A 25,879-nucleotide genomic window follows, 5' to 3' on the forward strand; every position below is an offset into this window, starting at 1 on the left:
ATATTTAACATTTTCAATCAACTCTCTTGTGTATAATTTCGAAAATACCTTTTAAATATATCATTAATTTTGTCTGAAGCTCCCTTTATAAGTTACACCTAAATTCCACACTATAAGCAGGTGTATCTTTAGCCCTAATAATAGAAAATAAATTTTCTATACAGTCTGGAGTTAGTATTCTTGTAAAAAGAAATTGGAGGCAAAGTAATACACTTTTTAGTTAATTTCGTTGCCATCCTAGGTATTTGCTGAGAATCCATTTTACCGAACCTATTTTATAAGACATTTTGTGTAATTGACATTTTACGTTGAGAAAACGTAGTTCAGCTCAAGCCGGCAGAGGCGCTAGTGGCAACGTGCTTCCAGTTTTCTGTGGGAGTTGGATGTATTATAGTCTAATGGGGCTAGTACACGTTGGGCCAACTAGTTGGCCAATGAGTTGGGCCAATAAGTTGGGCCAAGTAAAAACAGTGAATACATGGTGATTACACGTTGGTGGAGTTATCAGTCTGCATTAACCTTTCTTAGTGGATAAACAAAAAACAAACTCTGATTATGGATATGGATGTGGAGACTGTAGCAGCTGCCGCAATTAATTTGTACAATGCGTTCAATGCTATAGAAAAGTGTACCAAACAAGAGTGATTAAAAAACAATGGCGCAAACGACGGTGCTTTTACACCGAAAAAAGTATTCATATTAAAACACAACTTTAAAATTAATACTTATAAACAGTATCAGTATTGTGAGAAGAGAAAACAAATATTTTAAACTCAACTACAACAAAGTGTTCAGTGTTCATAACCAAACAGCTGTTTGGCAGGTCGCGCAAGTCCCAAAAATCCTTTGATTTTTGCACCAAATACCGACAAGATTCGGTTTGTAGACCAACGCTGACCGCCAATCGCAAACTCATGCCAAGTGGTCCTGTACACGCTGGCCCAACTCCTTGGCCCAACTGATTGGCCCAACGTGTACTAGCCCCATAATCACCATGTATTCACTGTTCTTACTTGGCCCAACTTATTGGCCCAACTCATTGGCCAACTAGTTGGCCCAACGTGCACTGGAGCCATAATGTATTTGGTAGTACCGTTGATGGTGACCCATATTAATATTTTAATCAACGGTAGTACCTACCCTCACAGCTTTCTAGCTAACATTGTAACTACGACTGAAATAGCTATTTGTATAACAAGGGAGGAAAGTGCTACTTTTCCTCCCGAGAATGAAGTTTACTGCCCGACGCGTAGCGGAGGGCAGTAATCATTCAAGGGAGGAAAAGGCACTTTACTCCCATGTTATACATATGGTTTTTCCACCTTCCTCAAATAACAAGTCATCTTTTCATTTTTACTTAATTTATTTATGTAACTAACCAACAAAATTTATTAAAACTAAAACTAACAAGTAGGTACAATATAACTGTCAACTGTCAAATATAAGTAAAATTATTAATGTAAACATTGTTAAATCAAAATAACAATTTACTGTTTTTTACCATTCTGCAAACTACTGGGTGTTTTATAAATAAACGTTAAAATGTATAGATACTTAAGTAATAAAAAAAGATATTGCACAGGGCGTCAATAAGTTATATTTCATGAATGAAATACTATGACGTCACTTTTACTTTTCCTCCCTAGGGAGGAAAAATATTTTCCTCCCTAGGGAGGAAAAGTACAACTTTGCTCCCTACAATCAGGTCCGGAAAAGTATACTTTCGGTAGAGGTGGGTGGAAAACACTATTTCATACTTTCATAGCCATCCTTAAGGTATTCAAGCACATTTTTGTGAATTTTTTTTAAAGTATGGTAGGATTATTTTATTTTGAAATTAAATAAGCATATTCCATACAATTCAAAGAATATTTAAAAAAATCAAAGAAAAATATTCAAACATAATCCAACGGTGACAAATTTTTAAAGACACCTCAAAAAACAATGGATTTTGCGATGGACATCAGAACTCATCATTGGATCATGTGAACCAAAAAATTCAAAAATATTTTATTAGCTCATGAGTTTCTCGAGGTAACGCTGGCGAGATTTTTTAGTTTTAACGATTTTTGACTTTTTGGTATCACTCAGAAGTCAAAGCAACGAATTTTTTTTGCAATAAAGGGTGAAAATCAACGTATTTATTGTCGTTAAACAAAAAATAAGCATAAAACAAAAAATATCTCGAGAGCGTTACCTCACGAAATGTTTAAAGAAAATATGTAGAAAATTTCAGGTGGATCGGTCAAGTTGTTTTTGAGTTACAATGTCTACCGCCTTTGAAAGCCATTAGCGCCATTTTAACTAATCGTATCAGTTTCTATGATATTCCTAATGATCTCATTAGTCCAAGTAATGAAGCTTAAAATAGGACAAAACCTGGCAATTTTTACGGAATGGATTGATTTGCTTGAAAGTTTGAAAATAAGTAGTGGATAGTCCAAGGATCAAAATCTATATGATGCCGAAAGGCGCTTTTACCATGGGGGTGCTTGCCACCCCATCTCGGGGGTGGAAATATTTTATTATATTTTGAGCGCAAAAGTTAGTAAAAACATTAATTCTAAGCAAAAAATGTTCTATACATTTTTTTTTGATAAAATTAATAGTTTTCGATTTATTCGCTATCGAAAGTGTTAGTTTTATATCGAAAAAATCAATGTTTTTAATAAGTTTTCTGCTAATAACTACAAAAGTTTTCGTTTTATCAAAACAACTTTACTTAACAAAAATGTACTTTTTCAAAAAATAAACAAAACCGTTTTTTTATTTTCTTTAATACCAATAGTAATCGAGCTATACTTTATTATCTTAGCTCTTCTTCGTCAAATGCTAAATATTGTAGTTTCAAAGTCAAAAGACGGGAAAACTATGCATTTTTCGAGAATAACTTGTTCAAACTAATTTAAAGTATTTAAAAATACCTATATCCAGAAATAAAAAAAGTCTCTAGCTCAAAAATTAAGTGACTTATAATGAAAATAATGTCAGTCCCTATTTTTTTCAGTGAAAAAGTGACCGGAAGCAACCTTCTAATCACCACCCTAATTAAAATTAGTCGTTGGCCTTATTTGGTCTTCGTTATTTATGTATTATTAATAGGTTCTAGAAGTTTGACCGGATTAGAATGATTAGTTTAAAAAAATGGAGTTAAAAGCGAATAACGAATTTTTGTAGTTTGGGAAAAAATGGCCATTTATTCAGAATAGAAAGATTATCATCAGAGATATGAAAAAATTTTTAAATATGAAATTATAGCTTATTTAATTCCCAAGAACCTGGTTTGCAAAAATTTTTTCTACGGCAAAAATTGAGTGAGCTATTGACAATTAAAACTTGTAATAACATGCAAAAACCACCTTTACCAACCCTTTCAGTCACCTCTTTTTGCGACTGAGGATTTTAAAAAGATTTAATATTAATAGGCTGATAGATCTTGTAAAAACCTACAAAATTCTTTTTTAAAAAACTAAAGGTAAAAAATAAAAAAGTTAGAAAAAATCAATATATTTTTTTTTTGAAAAAAAAAGAATCAATCCAATTGGAAGCATAATAATGTCAGTTAGCGGTGTTTCTAGTCATTGACCTTAGAGATACGAATTAGCATCAGAGATACGAAAAGTGTTTCAATATGAAATTGTAAGTTATTTAATTCCCAAGAACTTGGTTTGAAAAATTTTTTCTACGGCAAAAATTGAGTGAATCGTAAATGAGTATTATCGAAAAACATTGATTTTTTCGATATAAAACCAACACTTTCAATTGCGAATAAATCGAAAACTATTAATTTTATCAAAAAAATGTATAGAACATTTTTAGCTTAGAATTAATGTTTTTATCAACTTTTGCGGTCAAAATATAATAAAAAGTTTTCATCACCGAGATGGGGTGGCAACCACCCCCATGGTAAAAGCGCCTTTCGGCATCGGGATCCTTGGATTATTATTCATTACTTATTCTCCAATTTTCAAGCAAATTGATCCATTCTCTAAAAATTGCGAGGTGAAAAGCTTGGGTTCCTGGACTACATTGTATAATAGTCAGTGTCGTGATATGGATTCGTAGGCCTGTTTAAAATTAATAAAGAGCATATTTTTTATGCAAGCCTAGATTTTGTTCATAACTATTTTTGAATAAAATTAATAATAAATAAAATTGAAAAAATTGATAAATTTATGAAACGTTTGATAAAATAGACAATATACAATGTTTCAATATTAGATTATATGAATAACTTCACAAATTACAAATTATTGTGTATGAAAGTTATGAACTAGGCTACATTTCTGTTTGCTGGTAAGTCTAAAAATAATTATAGCGTTGGGAAATATTAAAAATAATAAAGATCGGTAAAAAATGATATATGTATATCTATATTAATTGCAAAATAAAGCATGAAACTAATAATAGCCGACGTGACGTTTCGAAACCTTTTGATCTAATTAAAATTGAGTATCTAGGTGTTATTTTAATCCAATAAATTTATGTAGTCGGTTAACGTCAGTTATATTATACTAAATAGTGATTTTGCCTGTTAGTATAGTATAGTTGATCCAAAAGATGGCATAACCCAGACATCCAAAGTGAAAGTTATACTCCTACACCAAATTGTTCTATATGGTCCACACAATCACACCATTTTGAGCGTCGGGTTTGGGGGGGGGGGGGGGAGAAATCGATAAATTCGTAGTTTTTTAAGTTTTTCGCCAATATTTCTAAAACTATGCGGTTTAGCATGAACTACCCTTTATACAAAATTGTTCTACATTAAATTTGAAATAAAAAAGGCCCTATGCATAATCTTTCTAAAATGAATGGTTCCAAAGTTACGGAGGTAGTATAGTATAACTGGTCCAAAAAAAGGCCTAACCCAAACATCCAAAGTAAAAGTTTTCCTCCAACACCAAAATGTTCTATATAGTCCACATATTGTTCAGTAAAAAGTTACACAATTTTGAGCGTCCGGTTTGGGAGGGAGATGGAGAGAAGCCGGTAAATTAGTAGTTTTTTTACGTTTTTCGTCAATATTTCTAAAACTATGCTTTAGCGTAAACAATGCTATAGGTATACAAAAATGTTCTACATGAAATTTAAAACAAAAAATATTTTATACAAAATTGTTATAAAATCAACGGTTCCTGAGTTACGGAGGGTGAAAAATCGAGGTTTTCGATACTTTTTATATTTTTTGGGCAATATTTATGATATTTATAACTATACCAAAAACCCAGACATCCAAAGTGAAAGTTATCTTCCAGCACCAAATTGTTCTATATGGTCCACATAATGTTCAAAAAAAAGTCACACTATTTTGAGCGTCGGGTTTGGGGGGGAGAGGGGGAGAAATCGGTGAATATAAAAAGTATCGAAAACCTCCACTTTTCACCCTCCGTAACTCTGGAACCGTTGATTTTATAACAATTATGTATAGAAACTTTTTTGTTTTAAATTTTATGTAGAACATTTTTCTATAGAACATTCCTTACGCTAAAGCATAGTTTTAGAAATATTGACGAAAAACCTAAAAAAACTACTAATTTGCCGACTTCTCCCCTATCTCCCCCCAAACCGGACGATCAAAATGGATTAACTTTTTGCTGAACAATATGTGGACCATTTTTGTGTTTTACTTTGTATGTCTGGGTTAGGCCTTTTTTTGGACCAATTATACTATACTACCTCCGTAACTTTGGAACCGTTCATTTTAGAAGGGTTATGCATAGGGCCTTTTTTATTTCAAATTTAATGTAGAACAATTTTGTGTAAAGGGTTGTTCATGCTAAGCCGCTTAGTTTTAGAAATATTTACGAAAAACCTAAAAAACTACGAATTTGCAGATTTCTCCCCCCCAAACCCGACGCTCAAAATGGTGTGACTTTTTTCTGAACATTATGTGGACGATATAGAACAATTTGGTGTTGAAGGATAAGTTTCACTTTGGATGTCTGGGTTCGGGTCTAACTATACCATACTATGTCGCCATTCAACGGGAAATGGGACGTCATCTTTGAATTATTTGTTTCTGATTTTAAAGAAGGTACTATCGAAAAGAATAAATCCCATAAGCAATGTTTTCTCTATTTATATTTACATTTTATTATTACATTGGATGCATTTGAACTGAACAAAACAAATACAATCTTGTTTTTTTATTTATGATAAATAGTGGGGTCCCATCCTAGGTCAAAAAAGGTTTTATTGTTTGTTGTTGAAAACAAAATGATAAGATATCAGTAAGGCTAAGGCCGCACGGGCGATACTTTACGGCTCCGTAAGAGCAGTAAACCCATTGGTTGACTAATTCCTTCACCAATTGTAGATGAAATAGGAGTTAGTCAACCAATGCCTCGTCAGGTTTACTGCTCTTACGGCGCCGTAAATTATCGCCCGTGTGGCCTTAGCCTTAAAAGGGGGTTGCAAGCTAACATGTTTTTCATTTTCACTCAGTTGTCAGGTTGTATCAAATTATTTTACGCCTGTAGGATACCCGATGTACTGGTTGATTTTTTATGTGCTTTTTTCTGTGATATAGCTGTTTTGTCTGGTTCTTCTTAATTCCATTTATTTAGTGCATTGGTATTTTTCAAAAGCGTTGAAATTTTATAAAATATTTAAAACTATGGACATTACAAACACTGACTTTGACGAACACACTTTTTTAAAAGATTATTAGGCGGCAAGTTTTTAATAATTTGAACAAGCTTACTTTTTTTTCTCACTCATTACATTAAACGCCGCACCCTTTCAAACGATCCACTTCGCAGCTTAGTCGCCGGCGCTAGAAAATCGCCTGTTTCAGCCACTCTGTGGATGCACAGAGTAGCGCTGCAGAGTGGCCCGTCTCGTTTGGGCTTAAGTGGAAAGTTTGATGTGCTCCTGTCGGGTCGACGCATGTGCCACTAAAAAGTGACGGCATAGTGCTCATACGTTTTCTTTTACATTCTACTATTTAAGTTATAGACACTTATGGTGCATAAAATGAGTAGCAAATTTCACCTATCGCGGTTCTTAGTGTATAAGTGGTTTCCTTCCTGTATAAACATTTTATATCAATAAACAACAAACTACAAAGGTCACTTTTAGGATACGCCATATCCATGTAGTTTGTGATATTTTAAAATCAATAATTTTTATCAAGAAAGAAGTTTCATGGTTCATCCGTATAATGCAACGACATTAATGTCGTTCTGATTTTAGCACCAACCCTTTTCGTAAAGGGTTAACGAATAAATCCAATATACCGGTTTCGCCTGGCTCGAACTAGATTTTAATAAGTTGAATTTATTTCAGAGCAAACAATATGCCTGTGACGCTGTGACCTATAAATTCTTGTTTCTGAGAAAGACATATAATTAAAATTTTAGTAAAGCATTTATGCATTATAAAAAATTGTACTCGCAAAAACCGTGACTTTAAGTATTCATTTAGGTCCTAACTAGGGCCAGTTCTAGGGTTTTGAGCGCCCCGGACAAAACAGAATTTGGCGCCCTTTCATACTAATATACGAATTTACTGCAAATATAAAAAAATAGTAAAAAAGGCAAAAAATCAAAATTTCATTATAAAGAACTATGTAAAAATATATTTATTCTAGAAATGGTACAATAGTTATTATTTATAAATAATAACTATTGTACTATTTCTTGAATAAATATGTTTTTACATATATTTTATTTATAACTGATGCAACATATGGCATGGCGTAACAAGCGCATTTGAAGTTCAAGCGACGAAGGAGCGAAACAAAAGATAAAGATAAATGCATATTGTCAACAAACAGAAAAAAATGTGTATATACGTTGTACAATACCAAAAAAGATGTTGATTGTGCGCACTGCATGCGCACAATCTGCATCTCCAATGATGGAGTGGCATCCACATGGTATAAAAAAACACGAGGATATTCCTTGCAAACACGAGCTTGTACACCTTTATTTTTTCTCTTCATGTTAGAGCCGTTGTCATATTCGTGGCATTCACAATCATCTAAATTCAATTGAAAATTATTGATTAATTGTTTTAGTGCCTGAGTGAGTAGGCCTGTAACTCGGTACCTAGAACCAAGGCTATGGGAAGCAATGGAAGAAATAGTCCAGGGCGGATCTGTTTTGAGATGGACGTTGAGAGGTGACTCAAATTTTTTTGCAGAAATTGCTTGAAAACAAATCAAATAATAATATTTGAGTTATCCTCCCTCTCAAAAAGGTCCGGAACATTGTTTAAATAATCAAAATGTCAAGAATTGAAGGAAAAATTCAATTTTTTTCTTCGTTTTTTGATTATAACTTTAACAGTATTCATTTCCGAGAAAAGTTGTACTGACATAAAAGTTGCGTAATTCAATTTACTACAATATAAAATTGGTTACAAATTTAATAAATAGTCACCCTAGTTGCAAAATAGCAATAATTGCGAAAAAACCATACAAAAACAAGTATTCGCATTTTACGTTTTTCAACCATTTATGCTATACCTAGGACCTTCATATTTCACCCAGAAAAACTTTATGATACAGTAAAATAATACTGTAAATTTCATTAAGATCGGTTCAATAGATTTTGCAAAATAAATTTTGCAATACAGCTTTCGCAAAAAAAATTCATTTATTCAAAATGTTACAGGACTGAAAATAAAGCAGATAGCAAGTTGAATTTTTTTTTACTTATAGAAGTGTACTGTACCTTTCATTTGCAATTATCAAAATTAAAATCGGTTAATTACCACGGCGTCAGAAAATTTTTGAAATAAACAATAATTTTTGGTGCTACGCGCAGGACAGCGGTGTTCGATTCACACAGGTTGATTTCCACCAAAATTTGTTCCAATCTTTATCTAATATATTATTTTCTTACTCTATATTTTGTTGTATTTTAAATTTTTAATTCCACAAAAATCAAACTAATTTTATTATTGTTTGTGAAATATTGTTTAAACAATTGCATATGTTTAAAAATATCCTGACCACCTGGCAGATCCACCACTGACCACCTATATTGTGTAACACAGTTAATAGACAAACAAATAGCCTACAATCAAGAACTGCATTTAGTGTACCTAGACTTAAAAAAAGCATACGATACTGTACCACAAAGTAAACTTTGGGAAGCCCTCGAAAAAACTAACATCAGTCTGAACCTCATTAAAGCTGTAAAAAATCTATACCAACATAATATAGCAAAAGTTAAGCTAGGCAAGGAAATCTCGTCAGGATTTGAAGTGAATAAGGGTCTTAAACAGGGCTGCTGTCTATCGCCGACACTATTTAAAATATATTTAGAGCAAGTTTTGAAATCCTGGAAAAGGAAATGTAAGAATATGGGTATACCGCTAAATGATGATAACATGCTATACACTCTATGTTTTGCGGATGATCAGATTCTTATGGCCCAGGATTATCACGATATTGAATATATGACCCGAAAAATCATAGAAGAGTACCGGAACTGGGGTTTAGAAGTGAATACCAAGAAAACGGAATATATGTGCGTTGGAGGTATACAGCAGGATCTAGCGTTGGAAAATGAAATAACTATTAATCACTGTCAGGAATATAAATACTTGGGTCTTACAATTACACAAGATGGAACGTTGGACAAGAATATCCAAGAAAGGTGCACACAAGGAAGGAAAGCTATCGCATTATTGAACAAAATCCTATGGGACCAAAGTATCTCCAAAGAAAATAAACGTAACATCTATAACAGCATTGTTAAGAGCATTATAACATACAGCAGCGAAGTTTGGCCACTTAAAGAAAAATCCGAAAATATGCTCAGAACAACTGAAATGGACTTCTGGAGATCTGCTGGTATATCAAGAATACAAAAAATCAGAAATACAAGAATATTGGAGATAATGGATGTAAAGCATACAATAATAATGGATGTAAAGCATACAATAATGGACGATATAAAAACAAAGCAACTAAGATGGTTTGGCCACGTACAACGTATGGAAGAAGACAGATTACCCAAGCAAGTGCTACGATGGGCACCAAAAGGACGGCGGAAGAGAGGAAGACCTAGGAAAAGCTGGATAGAAGGAATCCATAGGGAAATCGGAGAAAGAGGCTTGAACGAAGACATGTGCTACGATCGAGAGCAATGGCGATTGGGAATCGGAAGACGTCGTAGAACGTTATGAACCGATTATATATATATATATATATATATATATATATATATATATATATATATAAATAATAAACTTTTATTATTTAAATTAAAATATATGAACAAAGAAAGTTTTTGCTAATAAAAGTGTTTTTTCAAAGGATAGAGTATGTGTTTTTATTTTGCAATAAACAAATTTATTTATTTATATTGAAATGTCATAAAAATTAAAATGTATCAATCATTATCAAAGGTCATTGGAATGCCCAATCAGAGCAACCTATCCGCTGTCCTGCGCGTAGCACCAATAATTAATGTTTATTTAAAAAATTTCCTGGCACCGTGGTGTTAAGCGATTTTAATTTTTGGAAATTGCAAATGACAGGTACAGTACACTTCTATATGCAAAAAAATTTTCAACTTGCTATCTGCTTTATTTTCAGTCCTGTAACATTTTGAAAAAATGAGTTTTTTTTACGAAAGCTGGATTGCAAAATTTATTTTGCAAAATCTATCCAACCGATCTTATTGAAATTTACAATATTGTTTTACTGTATCATATAATTTTTCAGGATGAAATATGAAGGTCCTAAGTGTAGCATAAATGGTTGAAAAACTTAAAATGCGAATACTTGTTTTTGTATGTTTTTTTCACAATTTTTGCTATTTTTCAACAAGGGTGACTATTTCTTAAATTTTTAACCTATTCTATATTGTAGGAAATTTAATTACGCAACTTTTATCTCAGTACAACTTTTCTAGGAAATGAATACTTTTAAGGTTATAATCAAAAAACCAAGAAAAAACCGATTTTTTCCTTAATTTTTTGACATTTTGATTATTTAAACAATGTTCCGGACCTTTTTGAGAGGGAGGATAACTCAAATATTATTATTTGATTTATCTTCAAGCAATTTCTCCAAAAAAATTTGAGTCACCTCTCAACGTCCAAATGTACTAATATTTTTACAGATGCGCCCTGGTCTAAAAGACATCGAAGTGTCTCTTCGAAAATTAAACTTATATGACAAGAAGTATCCTGACTTGATAGGTGTGAAAATTGTATATTAAATAATAATGAGATGGAATAGTGAGTAATAGAGATGGAATTCCTAAGGCGAAGCTGCAGGGTAACAAAAAGAGATAGAATAAATAACAAAGAGATTAAGAAAATAGTGGGGATGAACTCAGATAGAATAGACTAGATATAACAGAAGCAATTAACCTGATATTGGCACTGAGAAAAGCAAACAAAAAACGTTGGATAAACAGAATAACAGAGCGGAGCCCGATAGGAAGACGAAAGAGAGGCAGACCCCGAAGATCTTTCAGAGATGAAATGGACCAAGCAATGGAAAGAAGGAATCTGCGGGAAGTGGACTGGCAAAACAGAAAGAACTGGAGAAAACGGTTGAGTGAAGGAATACACTGAAAACTGTGGAAATCCTTAGAAAGGACGCAGGGTGTTTCTAAATAAGTGCGACAAACTTTAAAGAGTAATTCTACATGAAAAAATAATGATAGTTTGTTCTATAAACGCATTTCCGAGAAACGAGGTGTTGAAATCTTTCTAACAAGCTGACGATTTATTTATTGCTCTAAAGTTATTGCGCATTCTTTGATATAAAATCAAGCATTTTATATCCATCATTGGCGCGCATACGGGTAATGGTCTAAATTAAAAAAAATAGTACGCCACTGAGATATTTCAAAAAAAAATCATTTTACAATTCCTCGTTCAATTTGTGACAAAAAATCTACCCTTTTTTCATACGACGCGCCGTTTTTGTGCAAAAATAAAACATCTTAACGCTTACAAAGTACTCGAAATAGGTTTCTGTACATTCATGTGAAGAAGAACAACTTATCATTCGTAATCGTCAATAGTCATAGTTTGGTAAAACAAATTTAAAACAATAAATAAATCACTTTACAATGAAAGAATAGGTAATAATGTATTTACTAAGACCGATAAGAATAAATTTTTTTAAAAATCACTTCAAATGTTCAAAATTTTCTTCGTTTACCTACCTATGATTTCCTACCATAGGAAATTAATCCTCCCAGAATTAATTTTTTTTAAGTTCTATGTGATTAAAAAATAAGACTCGCGTAATTTAACCCACCAATCCCTTCCCCGTCCCCCTACAATCAAAAGCGTCAGTTTTCGTTTTTATTTTTTTTAGGTGGAATGCAATCAATTTTAAATTTTAAAAAAATTCACATGCATAGTTGACGCTTTTACAAACATCAAACAATGTACATAACATCAAAGCAATTTTTTTTTAAAGAGTATAAGTCAATAGTCGAGTTAGTACATATTTTATATTTTAGTATTACTTATATTATCCATCTATTGTTGATATTATTTATAATTTAAACAAAATTATAGTAAAGTCAGAATTTGTATTAATTTTGAGAGTAAATTAAATGTAAGACCAAATACCTACGATGTCGGGATAGTATCACGAGGTTTTTCCTGGTTTTCCCTCGTGATTTACTATGAGATCTCTAACGCGAGAATTTTAATGTCACCGTTGCATGTGGTTGTCTTTTTGAAAACAGATCACATGCTATGATTTTTTTGTGACGGATATTCTTGAGTTGGGGTTGATTTCATGTAATCGAATGAACTATCTTTCAGTAAAGTCGTCCCAGGAACGCAACTCATAAATATTGGCAATATCATTTTAAAGTCTTCTACTTTAAATTGTATCATATGTATCTGAATTGCCGATATAAATGAGTCAAATTAAATAAATTATTAGAAGAATTTTTTTACTAAGCAACAACATTTTTGTTTATGTTAGTAGTATTTTGTATTTTGACAACGGCACCCGATTTGGGCGTCGAAACGTTAATAAAAATCATTTTTTAATAATATTGTGGCTTATTTCCCATTATAAATAGTTAAAAGAGTATAAGTAATTTTTTTTGAGAAGGCTGCAGGTCTAATTTTTTTTATTTTGTTTATTTTATCAAACACTATATTTCTGATTTTTTAAAGATTTTTCCGTAAGGTTCGCCACGTTTTTTAGTGGGGTTTTGGGAGTTTGAACGTATTTCTCCCATTTTTAAATTATCTAGACGACGCAGTTACTTCAATTTACATATATTTTTATAACCTATAAAAAACCTTGGTTTGATCTATCTTGAAGTCTATAAAATAGAAAAAATTCCCAATAACCCCCTAAAAATAATTTTTCGGATTTTTGAAACGGAAAAATCTAAAAAAAATTAGACCTTAGAGGAAAGTCGCCAATTATGGAATACCATTTTGGTTTGGGGATATAAAATAATACCTTCATAGAAATGAAAACAATTTAATGTTATGACACATCAGTCATACATTTTTATGTAGTAATTAAAAGCCTTCTATTAAATATCTTAATTAACAAAAAAAAAATCGAACAAAAAACAAAATCCCAAATGAGTAACCAAATATGGAATAGGTACCCATATATGGAATATAGGCATAAACCAACATATCAATAACAAAAATAGACATAAACATCTGAGATCAAATAAATTTAAATAAAAAATTGTGAAAAATGAAAGAAGTAGCTTAATTCACTTGGAGACATCACAGATCCATGTACGAAACTCTGGACCAGCACAATCATAATGAGCCCACTTACACTTAATCTACTATTCCATAATTAGGCACCAACGACTGTCCATATTTGGATTTTTACATTAGTGCAAACTAGTATCAACATGTTTTCAAGTCGTAATGTTTTAATTACAGAAGGTCATAAAATATCAAAATAAAGGTACTATTGATATACGCAATAGCATAACAAGTCTGTATTCATGCATAATAACCAATAATACTCGTTGAATATATTTACCTTTGAAATTTTCTGCGAGACGATAAAACAAAACGCGCCTGTCAGACACGTATCGTTCGCGCATCTGACACAGAGGTGTGAATACGATAATAAAGAGAGCTACTGAAATAGAGTGTACCGTCTTGTAGTGCGCTTCCAACTTATATTTTCAGAGAAATCAAGCAATTCTATATTAGGGCACTATTCCATATTTGGTTACTTTCCTCTACAGCTATCTCCAAAAGAAAGCTATCATGGAAAAAAATTATTTCTGTCCTTGCTTTAAAAAATTATTTAAAAAACTGAGACCCATCGATTTTTATATAATATAAAGGTGCGATTTTGAAACATAAATTTAAATATACAGGGTGATTCACGCAAGCCTTAAAATAGTTTTTCTATTTTTAGTCTCTCGATATAACATTAGACGTTTTAAGCAGTGTAGAGGGTAAACGTAATAGTAATATTGCATTAAAACCATTAATAACATTACTCAGTGCAAGCAAACATATAGTTTAGTATAGTATAAATATATGCAGGGTGGAAAGCACTTATGGAATAAAATTATTTCTCTGCTTGTTTTAAAAAGTTATAAAAAACGCCGAGACCCGACGATTTTTATACCGGGTGTCCACTTTTGTCTAAAGTTTTGTCTAAATGGCTTGAGCTTTTATATCGCTTTCAATTACGAAAAAAAAATGGCGGATATTTGAAAAACACTTTGACTTTTTTTTAATGGAACACCCAGTATATTTTTTTGTAAATTGAAAGAACGGTCATTCACCTATCCAGCGATATAAAGTTTTTTAAAATCGGCTGTCAAATGACTGAGTAATTAATTTTTAAAATGAGAGGTGCAACGTGTATATCACTTAACTAAATAACATAACTATACTAAATTTACATTCAAGATGCAGTAGAAATAAACAAACCAAGATACGTTAAATGCTACTAGGAATACTCCCGAATCATAATTTACAATGTATAAACTTTGGAAATCGTTATTTGGGATTTACAATGTATATACATTGTAAATTATGATTTGGGAGTGCTCCTAGTAGCATTTAACGTGTCTTGGTTTGTTTATTTCTACTGCATCTTGATTGCAAATTTAGCATAAGCAAATTGATATTATATTATGTGATTTCCACATTGCATCTCTCATTTTAAAAATTAATTGCTGTCATTTGACAACCGATTTTAAAAAAAAACTTTATATCGCTGGATATGTAAATGACCGCCCTTTCAATTTACAAAAAATATACTGGGTGTTTCAATAAAAAAAGTCAACGTTTTTTTTTTCAAAAATCCGCCATGTGAATGGGAATAATGTATTACCAGTCCACACAATTTTGTTTAGCTTTCTTTGCGCGAAGGTGGAAGGGACAGAGTTGGCACAGAAGGCACACTGCCAATGCAACCAAAATACACTATTATATCCCTAGATAGTGTATGTTTGTCTGTATGACGCCACTAAGAGGCATGTGTTTTACATGAAATACTTATAATATGTAATATGTAGAGGACAAATTGTTATATCAATATATTGATGTAGAAAATATGTTTCTAATTTTTTTTATTGTGTTTTAGCGAACGTGCTGGTTAGCATAGAATGTCGAGCCTGGGCGGAAAATATAGAATACAGAAATTCATCATTAAACCGAGCAGGATCTGTTAGATTCGAAATTCAAGTGGACAGAGAACCTAAACCACCAAAACCAATACTGCAAAATCAACCCAGAACCGCTACACTTGTAGGTGCAAAGACTGCTGTTCCAGTTGGAACAAATCCAACACAGAGCACCAAAACTGGCGTTTCAACTTCTGCGATAATTAGTACAGCAGCAACAACTGTTTTAACTACAGTAACGGCTTAAATCATTTGATATCATACATAGAGGTTATATAAAAACGCCCTTAAATCGTTAGATTCTGATTAAGAAACGTGACCAAAAATTTTACTCCAATGCGATAAAAATTTTGATATCTGTCGGTTCTTTGTAAATATGTCATCATTCAATTACACCTCTGCGTTAAGCACACAAAAGGCGCTTTAAAGCTTTGCATTTCTCACCTCAATTCATTCAACCCTCGATTGTGGATTATCCGCTGGGAGGATTGACATGACATGAGGGGACATGCCATTTCGACAGTACTTCTCATGGTGGCATTATTTGTAAGCCGTGGGGGATAGGCGATAAATTCAGCTATCTTTCTTTACTATATTTTCTTACCTTAGTAAAGCCACCTCTTCTTTTCAACCAGATCCTTTGGAAAGACAAAGAATCTACATATCCCTCTTTTACTATAGTGTTTACAATCTGGGGTAAAGCACATTACCATTTTTATTATACAAAATACAATGTTCACAAAAGTTCCTAACCTTTGCTTGGTGAATATCACTAAAAAACTAGGTTTCATAGAAATTTAAGACAGAATTATGGTGATATTATCTTAAAAACACTACAATACTTAAGAAGAAAAAGCAACAGAGGAAGCAAAATTTCAAATAGGAACTAAAGAGAATTAAAATGCATTAAAAATTAAAATTTAAAAATGCTTGAGATTGGGCAAATCCTGGCTTTTCAACCTTTGTTTACAAAGTGATAATAACAATATGACAGTCGTGACGTCACACTTCGGCTGTCAGCCTTAAAATCTGTTCGTATTTTTCTATATTTAAACTATCTTTATTTATTATATCAGACATTACCTAACATATTGAGTATTTATAGCAAATTTCTAATAATGTATTTATACATTAGCTGAAAATTCTATCTATCTATAAGCCAGGTTCCTACAGCCTCTGCCCCTTCTCGCATTTCGACCGCCATCTTTTTCTGTCCATCCATTCGTCTCCTTTGATGGCTCTATCTTTCATGATGTGCATGTGCCGTACATTTTCTTCCCCGGCAACTGAAGGCCTTCCCCTTCTTCTGCAATAAAAATTTGGGGGTCCCATTTAAGATTTTAAAGTAACCCCCACCCCGCCTCCGTGGGGGGTCGTGTTTGGTACCATTCGATAAATTTTTCAAAAACATTTTAAAAGCGTATTTTGCAGTTTTTCGATCTGATGTTCATTTTGCGAAATATCGCGGGGTTTGTATTTAAAATTTTAAATTTACCCCCCACCCCTCTTCGTAAGGGGTCATGTTTAGTACCATTCGATAGATTTTTGAAAAATATTGTAGGCGTATTTTTTAGTTTTTCGATCTGACGTTCATTTCGCGAAATATTCGCTTTTTTGTGAAACTTTTTGACTCACCCATTTCCTTACACCCCGCTCAAATCATCAGATTTTTGAAATATACGCTCTTTTGCATGTACTTAACTTACCTTATCTTAATCTGACAATTTCGACTATTTTTAAGGATAGATTTTTTTTCGGGCCTCCCTTAACGAACTTCCCTGTGTTACGAGCCAATATATGGTAGAGGTACATCTGCAGGGTACCAGGTTTCTCCCCATATGATAATGTGACGCGCTCGAGTAACTGCAAAAATCCCCGCTTGGGCTCCCCTACCATAAAATACCCCGCACAAACCTTATAGAAATTAGGTCCCAGTGGATTTAGTTCATACTTTGGGAAAATACTCTTTGAAGCATCCTGATGAAAAGTTCTCATGGGCAGATCTCGATCTGATGGAGGATTTTCAAGATATAGAGACCCAAACTCGGAAAATTATAAGATTTACCGGGTATTCCAATTCCTGGAGTTACTGCGACCTTTAAATACTTCGACCTTGACCTTCAAGGTCATGCCAAGGTCACACGTTCTTATTCGAGCGGGAACCCATGTTTCTAACTGCAACAATGAATAAAATGGATATATTTACGTTTAAATATGATCTTAAAATTCATGGTCAAGGTTATTGGGTTAATTGGTTATAGATTCCAAAATACATAATGTAATAGAAGTTTGAGATTTTTATTGCATACATAATGTAATAGAAGGACGGGTTACAGGGGTTAGAATCAAAGTAACATCTTCAAGTTTGTGTCAATATATATATTCGTTATTGTTTTGACAAATATAGATTCTGTTGACCGATCAGATATAAAACCTGTGTTTAGCAGGTTATTTTTATTATGTTGATTTGAAGGAATATTCACCTTTATTGTTATAAGGTCCTATTCGAACGAAGAATATTTATATCTTCTTTTTTCAGAGTCAAATATATGGCCCCTTTTGAATAAAAATTCATGACCTTGATACGATCAAGAATGTCATGATCAAGATCAAATTCAAAGCCGGTATCGTTAAACCGTGGAAAAATCTCAAACTTCTATTACATAACTTTGGAATCTATAACCCATTAACCTAACAACTATTAACAACATCAGATATGCAGACGACACCGCGATCATGGCTGAAAATATCGAAGATCTTCAATTCCTTATAGATCGAGTCACTAGAGAATGCTCCAATAACGGACTTAACATAAATGCAACAAAGACAAAGTTACTTGTGGTTAGTAAACAAGACGTCGGCCCTATGCAACTAATTGTCAATGATGAATCAATAACAAAAGTTAACCATTTTAAATACCTAGGATGTTGGATAAACGAGACACTAAATCCGGATGAAGAAATTAAAACTCGTATAGAAATTGCAAGAGGAGCATTTATGAAACTTAGATCTATTCTGAGCAACTCTCAGCTGAACTTACAACTAAGAATCAAGTTCCTAAAATGTTATGTGTATCCTGTATTACTATATGGATGTGAAACCTGGATCATGAAGGTTAACATGATGAACAAATTAGAAGCCTTTGAGATGTGGTCGTATCGTAGAATGCTCAGAATATCTTGGGTTCAACGCATTTAAAACAGAGAAGTCTTAAACAGAGTAGGTCAAGGCGAAGGCGACTTAATGAAGATGATAAAAAAGAGAAAACTTGAATATCTGGGGGATATAATGAGAGGTAGCAGATACAGGATGCTGCAGTTAATACTCAATGGAAAGATCGACGGAAAAAGAGGAATTGGTCGAAAGAAATATTCATGGCTCCGAAACCTTCGTCAATGGACTGGCTTATCAGCAGATCAATTGTTACATGCCGCACAAGATCGAGAACGATATCGGCAAATTGTTATGGAAGCTACCCACGCCTAAAAATTTGGGCACGGTACTTAAAGAAGAAGAACCTAACAACCTTGACCATGATTTTCAAGGTCATATTCAAACGTCCATTCTATTCATTGTTGCAGTTAGAAACATGGGTTCCCGCTCGAATAAGAACGCGTGACCTTGGCATGACATTGAAGGTCAAGGTCAAAGTAAAGGTCGCCATTGGATAGCCAGGAAAAGTCCTAGACTACGAGTACTTTTCTCCTACAACTCCGGGAATTGAAATACCCGGTAATTCTTATAATTTTCGAGTTTGTGCCTCTATATCTTGAAAATCCTCCATCACATCGAGATCTGCCCATGAGAACTTTTCATTAGGATGCTTCAAAGAGTATTTTCCCAAAGTGTGAACTAAATCCACTAGGACCTAATTTCCATTAGGTTTGTGCGGGGTATTTTTAAAATATTCTGTATCATTTCACGGAATTGTGCGCTTAGTGTCCTATTTTTCACAGCACGTGTAATACTCATGTTTAGTTAAAAAATATCAAGTGTATTCTAAATAAACAACTCTTCGAAGATTTTATCTGGCAATGTCGCAAAACCACTGATTTCGTGCACAGTGCGACGCATTCAACTGAAGTTCCCTCTCCTTGATTTGCTACCTGAGTGACCTTCGCGGTTTCTGTATAATTGTAGAGTAAACGTTAACTCTAGAGAACCCAAGCAAATCCCTTTTACTTCGGTTGTATGCATTATATGCGTTATAATTTTTCGTTTTTGATTGGAGTAATATTTTGGGTTTACGCGACAAAATCTAACAAAAACGTGTTTTTAAAACCTCGATAGTATCAATTTAATGGTTTGCATATTATTGCACAACCATCATCCTTATCCCAATTTCGGTTGTACTTAATTTTTTTCAGCCAACGTAGCTGACTTTGTTTTTTTTTCGTTGTTTATTATAAGTTATTGTAATAATAGTGTGTTCAGTGTTCCGTATTGTGTCGCTTAATGTTGTTATCATATTTAGTAATATTAATTAGCTTTAGTTGCAAGATATAACAGATATAACCCGCGTCAAATAATTGTTCTAAAAAGTCTGTAAATTGTGATAAAAAATTTGTTTTTACGAATATTATTAATAATTTTAAAAAATATTCTGAATTCTGAACAACGGTACAATCGATGAAACCCAAATTTGAACTATTTTCGATTGTCATGTGAGTTTTTTCTGAAATTTATTTCTTCCATCCGTTACATTTCCAAAATAATGGTTAGAAAGAATTAAGTGATTCTTATTACTGTACATTAACAATAGCGCTTTTCATCGATTGTCATTTGTTTCGAGCTGCTGTCATATTTTGTATAATCTGTGTATAATATTAATATACACGGATTATACGACATATGACAGAAGCTCGAAACAAATGACTGTGAATGAAAAGCCCTATAGAGAGTTTTTAAGCCCCTTATTTCAGTAACGTTAAACGTTATACGTTATTCTGCTCCTGCGCATTAACAAAGAAATAACGTATTACTTTATTAGCGGATAAGGTATCCCCATATTAGAGAGATATCGCAAAGACATTTTTATCGCACGCTAATAGCGGAATACCCTATTTTGACATGTACGCAAGCGCAGAGTGAATGTTACGCTAATACCGGATAACGTGTCCCATTATTTAGGTCGAAATAAGGGACGGTAATAGCGTTAACGCTAATTTGACATTTGGGATGAAACATAAAAATAATTTATAGAATACAAATTTTATAAAGTAAAAACTGTGAATCATCTTGTTTCCTGTGTTGAGAAACACGTGTGTTCTTATTTTGTCTACAAAAGACTACTTTTTGTGATTAGGATATTAGTTATTCAGATATTTTATATTATTTTTATTCTGATTATTTGATTAACGTTATTTTGTTGATTTTATTCTGATTAACGTTAATCTGTGTGCGAAGTGTCTGAAAGGATTCATAAACTATTTTAATTAAACACGTTTATCCCTTATTTATGACTCAATGCGCATGACAAGTATAACGTTTTACGTAACGTACGTCAAAAAGTAGAGGGCCTAAAATCTTTCTAATAACATAATCAGTAAAGCATATCTCAGTGTATTTTGTCGTATTGCTATAATAAAATTAATTTTGACATTGGTACTCTACTATATCTTGCACCAGTATACCATTTTGACTCTATAAATCCAACATTTTGATATAGGATTGTAAAATTTGAAATAACACGAATATTTCATTAAAACTTCTACTCAACGTTTTTGTAGAGTAGAGAAGAGTCTTATGTTTAAGAGCAAGTTCATAAGATGTAGGATCAAAGAATTTAATTGAATTGAAGTGATTCCAGCAACAAATAAGGACTCCTATGGAAAATATCCGTTATGGTCTGATTTTCGATAGTTTCTCCCTGGACTAACGTGTTAATTCTGTTAATTCGATAATATGGTTCAGTCAATATCTATCTTTAATAATAATATAGATATGCTTCCCAATTTTGTCAAATTTATTCAGTTAAAATGGTTTATTTTTGAAACTTATTTGTAGTAGCGGTAATATGTAGATGTGAATGTTTTTTTAACTTTTAGATGAATTTTCGATATGAATGCACTTCAAAACGGTTCTCAAGCACTTCCTAATAACAAATAAATATTTATACAGATTTTATAAACAAAAATACCTCACAATTAATTATGTAATAAATTACCATTTTTTACTATTTCAATAAATCTTTAACTTTAATGTTTCACGAGTTAAATGCCAATTCAACTTTCATGTACGATGTATAATATTTATTTAAGGTTTCATAATAAAGATATAATAATATATTTTTCAACTAATTTAATTATTTATTATCAGCTAAAGTCGAACTAATCCGGTAAAATTTAGTTTAAAATGCTGTATGTTTACATTAGGATTCCTGATCTCTCCTTTTAAACCTAAACTTTGTTAATGGTACTTTAATACAAGAAATACCACAAACACTCCCAACATATTGCTTTTTTATAATGTACACCGACGATATATACATTGTTGTGAATCAAAAATCCCTGATTGCGTCCCTGTGCATTAGAGAAGCCGATGTAGAATTCTCTTCGTCTCCGAACTCACGATAGAGATGACATTCGAGAATTTCAGACTTTCCCGATGCCATGATTTGAGTTTCCACTAGACTTGTGTTATGGACGGATTTTACGGGCTGTGATTGGTCGTATTCAAATCAAGGACATTTAGGAATCTCTCTCGTTTGTTGCAGTTTTAAGGTTATAATACTTTTATACATATTTACATTTTAAATTTGTAAAGTTATAGTTCTTCTACAATAAATATTATAATACAAATGAATATATTAATTTATAAAGTAAAGTTAATATTTTTCAGAGTATTTACGTACTTTGTATGCTGTTTTTTATTAAGTACTTATAGTTTTCTCCGATCTACATTCAGCAAAAATTATATAACTAGGGGGTAGTAATGTTATACGAAAATTAAATAGTATAATTTATACTTATAAAAGAGATAATATTATATTTATTTGTGTCTTAAAAATGTATGATTAACTTTCAGACTTATTTGATCTGATGTACCTACTAATAAATTGGCTCCGAGACTGTAACAAAGTATTAACATATAAAAGTTTAAGGGTTGGCCATTCCCCTGCCTAAACTGCAATACATATTTAATTTAATTAAATGAATTGCCATAAAATAGTCATACTAACTTTTATGATGGAATTAATGGTAGGTATAGAGAAAAAAAAACAAATAGAACGTTTTTTAAATTGTTTATTAGTGAGCTGTTCTTTAGATCATACATAAGGTCGATCATAGACTATGCCACCATCTTATATGCATCTGCTAGCACCAATTTATTAAAGAAAATAAATGTAACGATCAATTGCTGAATTCAATTGATTGTTTGTCTAGGTGCCATGAGATCCACTCCTGTTTAAGCGTTATTTGAAGAAGCCATTGAATTACCACCACAGTTTAGAAGAACCTATCTGAGTGACAAATTCTTAATAAAAATTCTTCTTTCTCGAAACTCTTAATGCCCCTCAGGGGTGTTAGAGGTCTTTTCATCCTCTATCCATCTCTTCCATTTCTTGCGGTCCTTTGCTAACTCTTTCATTTGTATATGTGTTTTTCCTGCCCAATTTCTATAATCTGATCGATCCACCTTTTTCTTGGCCTCCCTTTCCTTCTTTTACCATACCTTTTTGATTCCATCGCCTGCTTTGGTAGTCTTCCCTGGTTCATTCGGTTAATGTGTCCATACCAATTTAATTTCTTTTTTGGATCTTCGTTATTATCGATTGCTGTTTTAGCCTTTGTCTAATATCCTCATTTCTTATTCTGTCCAATTTTGTTTTTCCTGCTATTTTTCTCAACTGCTTCATCTCCGCTGCGCTTATTGTACTGTCTATTTTTGCATTGTTTACCCATGTTTCACTTGCCTAATTTTAAAGTTGATACGTATATTGCATTGTATACCTTTAGTTTTATTTCTTTCTCTATTTCTTCCTTTCCAAATATTGTTTTATTTAGTGCATAGTAGATCTTATTTGCTTTTTTCGCCCTGTATGAGATTTCTTTGTCTACCTTTCCATCTTCTGATATTATTACTCCCAGGTATTCAAATGTCGAGATTGTTTCCATTATTTCATTTTTGCGACTAAATAACGTTTGGTTTATTTCTTCCCTTTTCTTTTGGGTTACTATCATGGTCTTCGTTTTCTTTACATTTACCTCCATTTTCTATTTCTTCCACCCATATATTCATTAATTTTTGCATTTTTTCTTTATCGTCTGCTATTATTTCTAGGTCATCTGCATATAGTAATCCTTCCATTTTCACTGGTACTAAATTCCTATACCCTATTGTTGACTGTTTGCCTTGACCTTCTTTTAGCACTCTTCATTACTCGATCCATTACTAATATGAATGAAACTGTCCCCTTGTTTTATTCCTCTTCTTAGGTTTATTATTGGCGATCAGTTTCCGTTTATTTGTACTTTAGCCAGTACATTTCTATATACTTTTATATGTACTTTTTGCCAGGCTTATTATCTTTTGTGGGCTTTCCAGGTCTTCCATTACTGACCATATTATTTCTCTATTTATACAATCAAAAGCAGCTTTAATATCTATAATCGTAATATATAAGTGTTGTCTTTACAACACAAAAATTCCTACCCAACAATAGATATTAACTGCTCAAATCAACTTAATCTTTCACTAAAAAAAATAATTGTTGGAAATATTGGGAGTGTATACTAAACTCATAAAATTTTGTGGAATTTATTTCTATAAAATATTTTTATTTTGTACAATAAATACTTCTCTCATCTGTTATCAATACATTATAAAGGTGTAAATAAATAATTATTGATTGGTGTATGGTGTATGTTATGTTATTTATGCCTGTTTACTGTTAATAATAATATTGGCTATGAGTAGTTATGTTTGGTTGTGTAGTCTTTTCCAGTTACGTCTAGCAACCTAACTTCTCAAAAAAAATTACCAACGTCACTAGACAGTAGTTGTGTCTCAGATTAGCAAATAGACTTTACCTTTTCATACTTGATTGTTTCACTGTAATTCTTAAGAATGCCTGACAGTTAACATGTTTAGATTACAAGGGCGGATCCAGGGAGGGGGCCATGGGGGCCATGGCCCCCTCCGAGAATTTAAAAAATATATAAATTTAAATATTTGCAGTTCAAATGTTTTTAGTTTCAAACAAATATACGTATGTACAAAACAGGGGATAAATAAGTCTTCTGACTAGAATTGAACAAAAGCAGTAACGGTAGCTTCAAGAATGACGTAGGATGTTGTGCAAATCAAAATGTTGATAATTTTACAAAGTGCAAATTGTTGACATGACCTTGGCAGCCATCAAAATCGTATCAATTTCTATATTCTGTACACACAAAGAAAGAAAAAGAAATGAAGCGTTACTTGGGTCACGAGCACTTAGAAAAAAAGCGTTGGTTGGTGCTTTCGCATGTTGAAACAGGATTGTTTTGCAAGTATTGCGTTTTATCTTTCTAATGAAAAATCAAACGATGACAAAGCCTTCTCACGAAACCTTTAACATCTTTCGCCAAACTAATGGGCAAAGACGGAGGCATACAATCCCATGAAAAAACATCATACACCAAAGAGTGCGTTCAAGTTGGGCTAGATTTTTTACAAAGTTATCGCAACCCGCAAAAGTCAGTCATTAACCAGATAGACTCTTAAAGGTCCAAACAGATACAAGAAAATAGAGAAAGACGACCAATAATAGAGTATGTATAGTGTTCTTAGGTCGACAAAATATTTCTCTAAAGCCTGGGTTTCCTCGAAAGCGACACCGACAAACTGCGACCGTAACACTGCGATGAATGACGTCAGATTACGGTGAAAAATTCAAGGTTCTTCACTGCGGCAATGAAATTTGAAACTCAGCAAGCGGTGGTTTCCAACGCATCCTTGGAAACCACTGCTATTATTTTGCGTGGTACAGTTTTTTATGACGTCATCCATCGCAGTGTTACGGTCGCAGTTTGTCGGTGCCGCTTTCGAGAAAACCAAGGCTTAAGAGGCCATCGTAATGATGGCCTTCTGCTTCTGGACGATGATGCTGGATCTAGCAATGAGGGGAATTATTAAGGTTTAAAATCGCATCAGAAGATAAGACTCTTAAACAACACCGATCCTCAGCATCTTCAACATACATTAGCAGCACCACTTTTCAAGTCAATTGATAATATGTTGTGGCGAAGAAATAATTGAACAAATAATGAATCAGGTTCAAAGTGCAAATTATTACTCTGTCATATCTGACGAAAAGACTGGCG

General features: G+C 32.7%; 1 protein-coding gene and 1 long non-coding RNA gene across 2 annotated transcripts in view; one reads left to right on the forward strand and one right to left on the reverse strand.

The window, feature by feature from the left end:
* LOC114332277 (sodium/potassium-transporting ATPase subunit beta-1-like) overlaps positions 1-18,294 on the forward strand; it is a 170,391-nt gene extending 152,097 nt beyond the window's left edge. Inside the window, exon 6 of the mRNA XM_050648214.1 lies at positions 15,533-18,294. Within this exon, the coding sequence (XP_050504171.1) occupies positions 15,533-15,819 (287 nt within the window). The 3' untranslated portion in view covers positions 15,820-18,294. The remainder of the gene's footprint in view (positions 1-15,532) is intronic.
* LOC126883033 (uncharacterized) lies at positions 18,119-19,241 on the reverse strand. Its single transcript, XR_007697463.1, has 2 exons — positions 19,091-19,241; positions 18,119-18,263 (listed from the first exon to the last, which is right to left on the reverse strand). It is a non-coding gene; the product is annotated as an uncharacterized LOC126883033 (long non-coding RNA).
* Between the last annotated feature and the right edge of the window lie 6,638 nt (positions 19,242-25,879).

Source organism: Diabrotica virgifera, chromosome 4, assembly GCF_917563875.1.
Source record: "Diabrotica virgifera virgifera chromosome 4, PGI_DIABVI_V3a".
NCBI lineage: Eukaryota > Metazoa > Arthropoda > Insecta > Coleoptera > Chrysomelidae > Diabrotica > Diabrotica virgifera.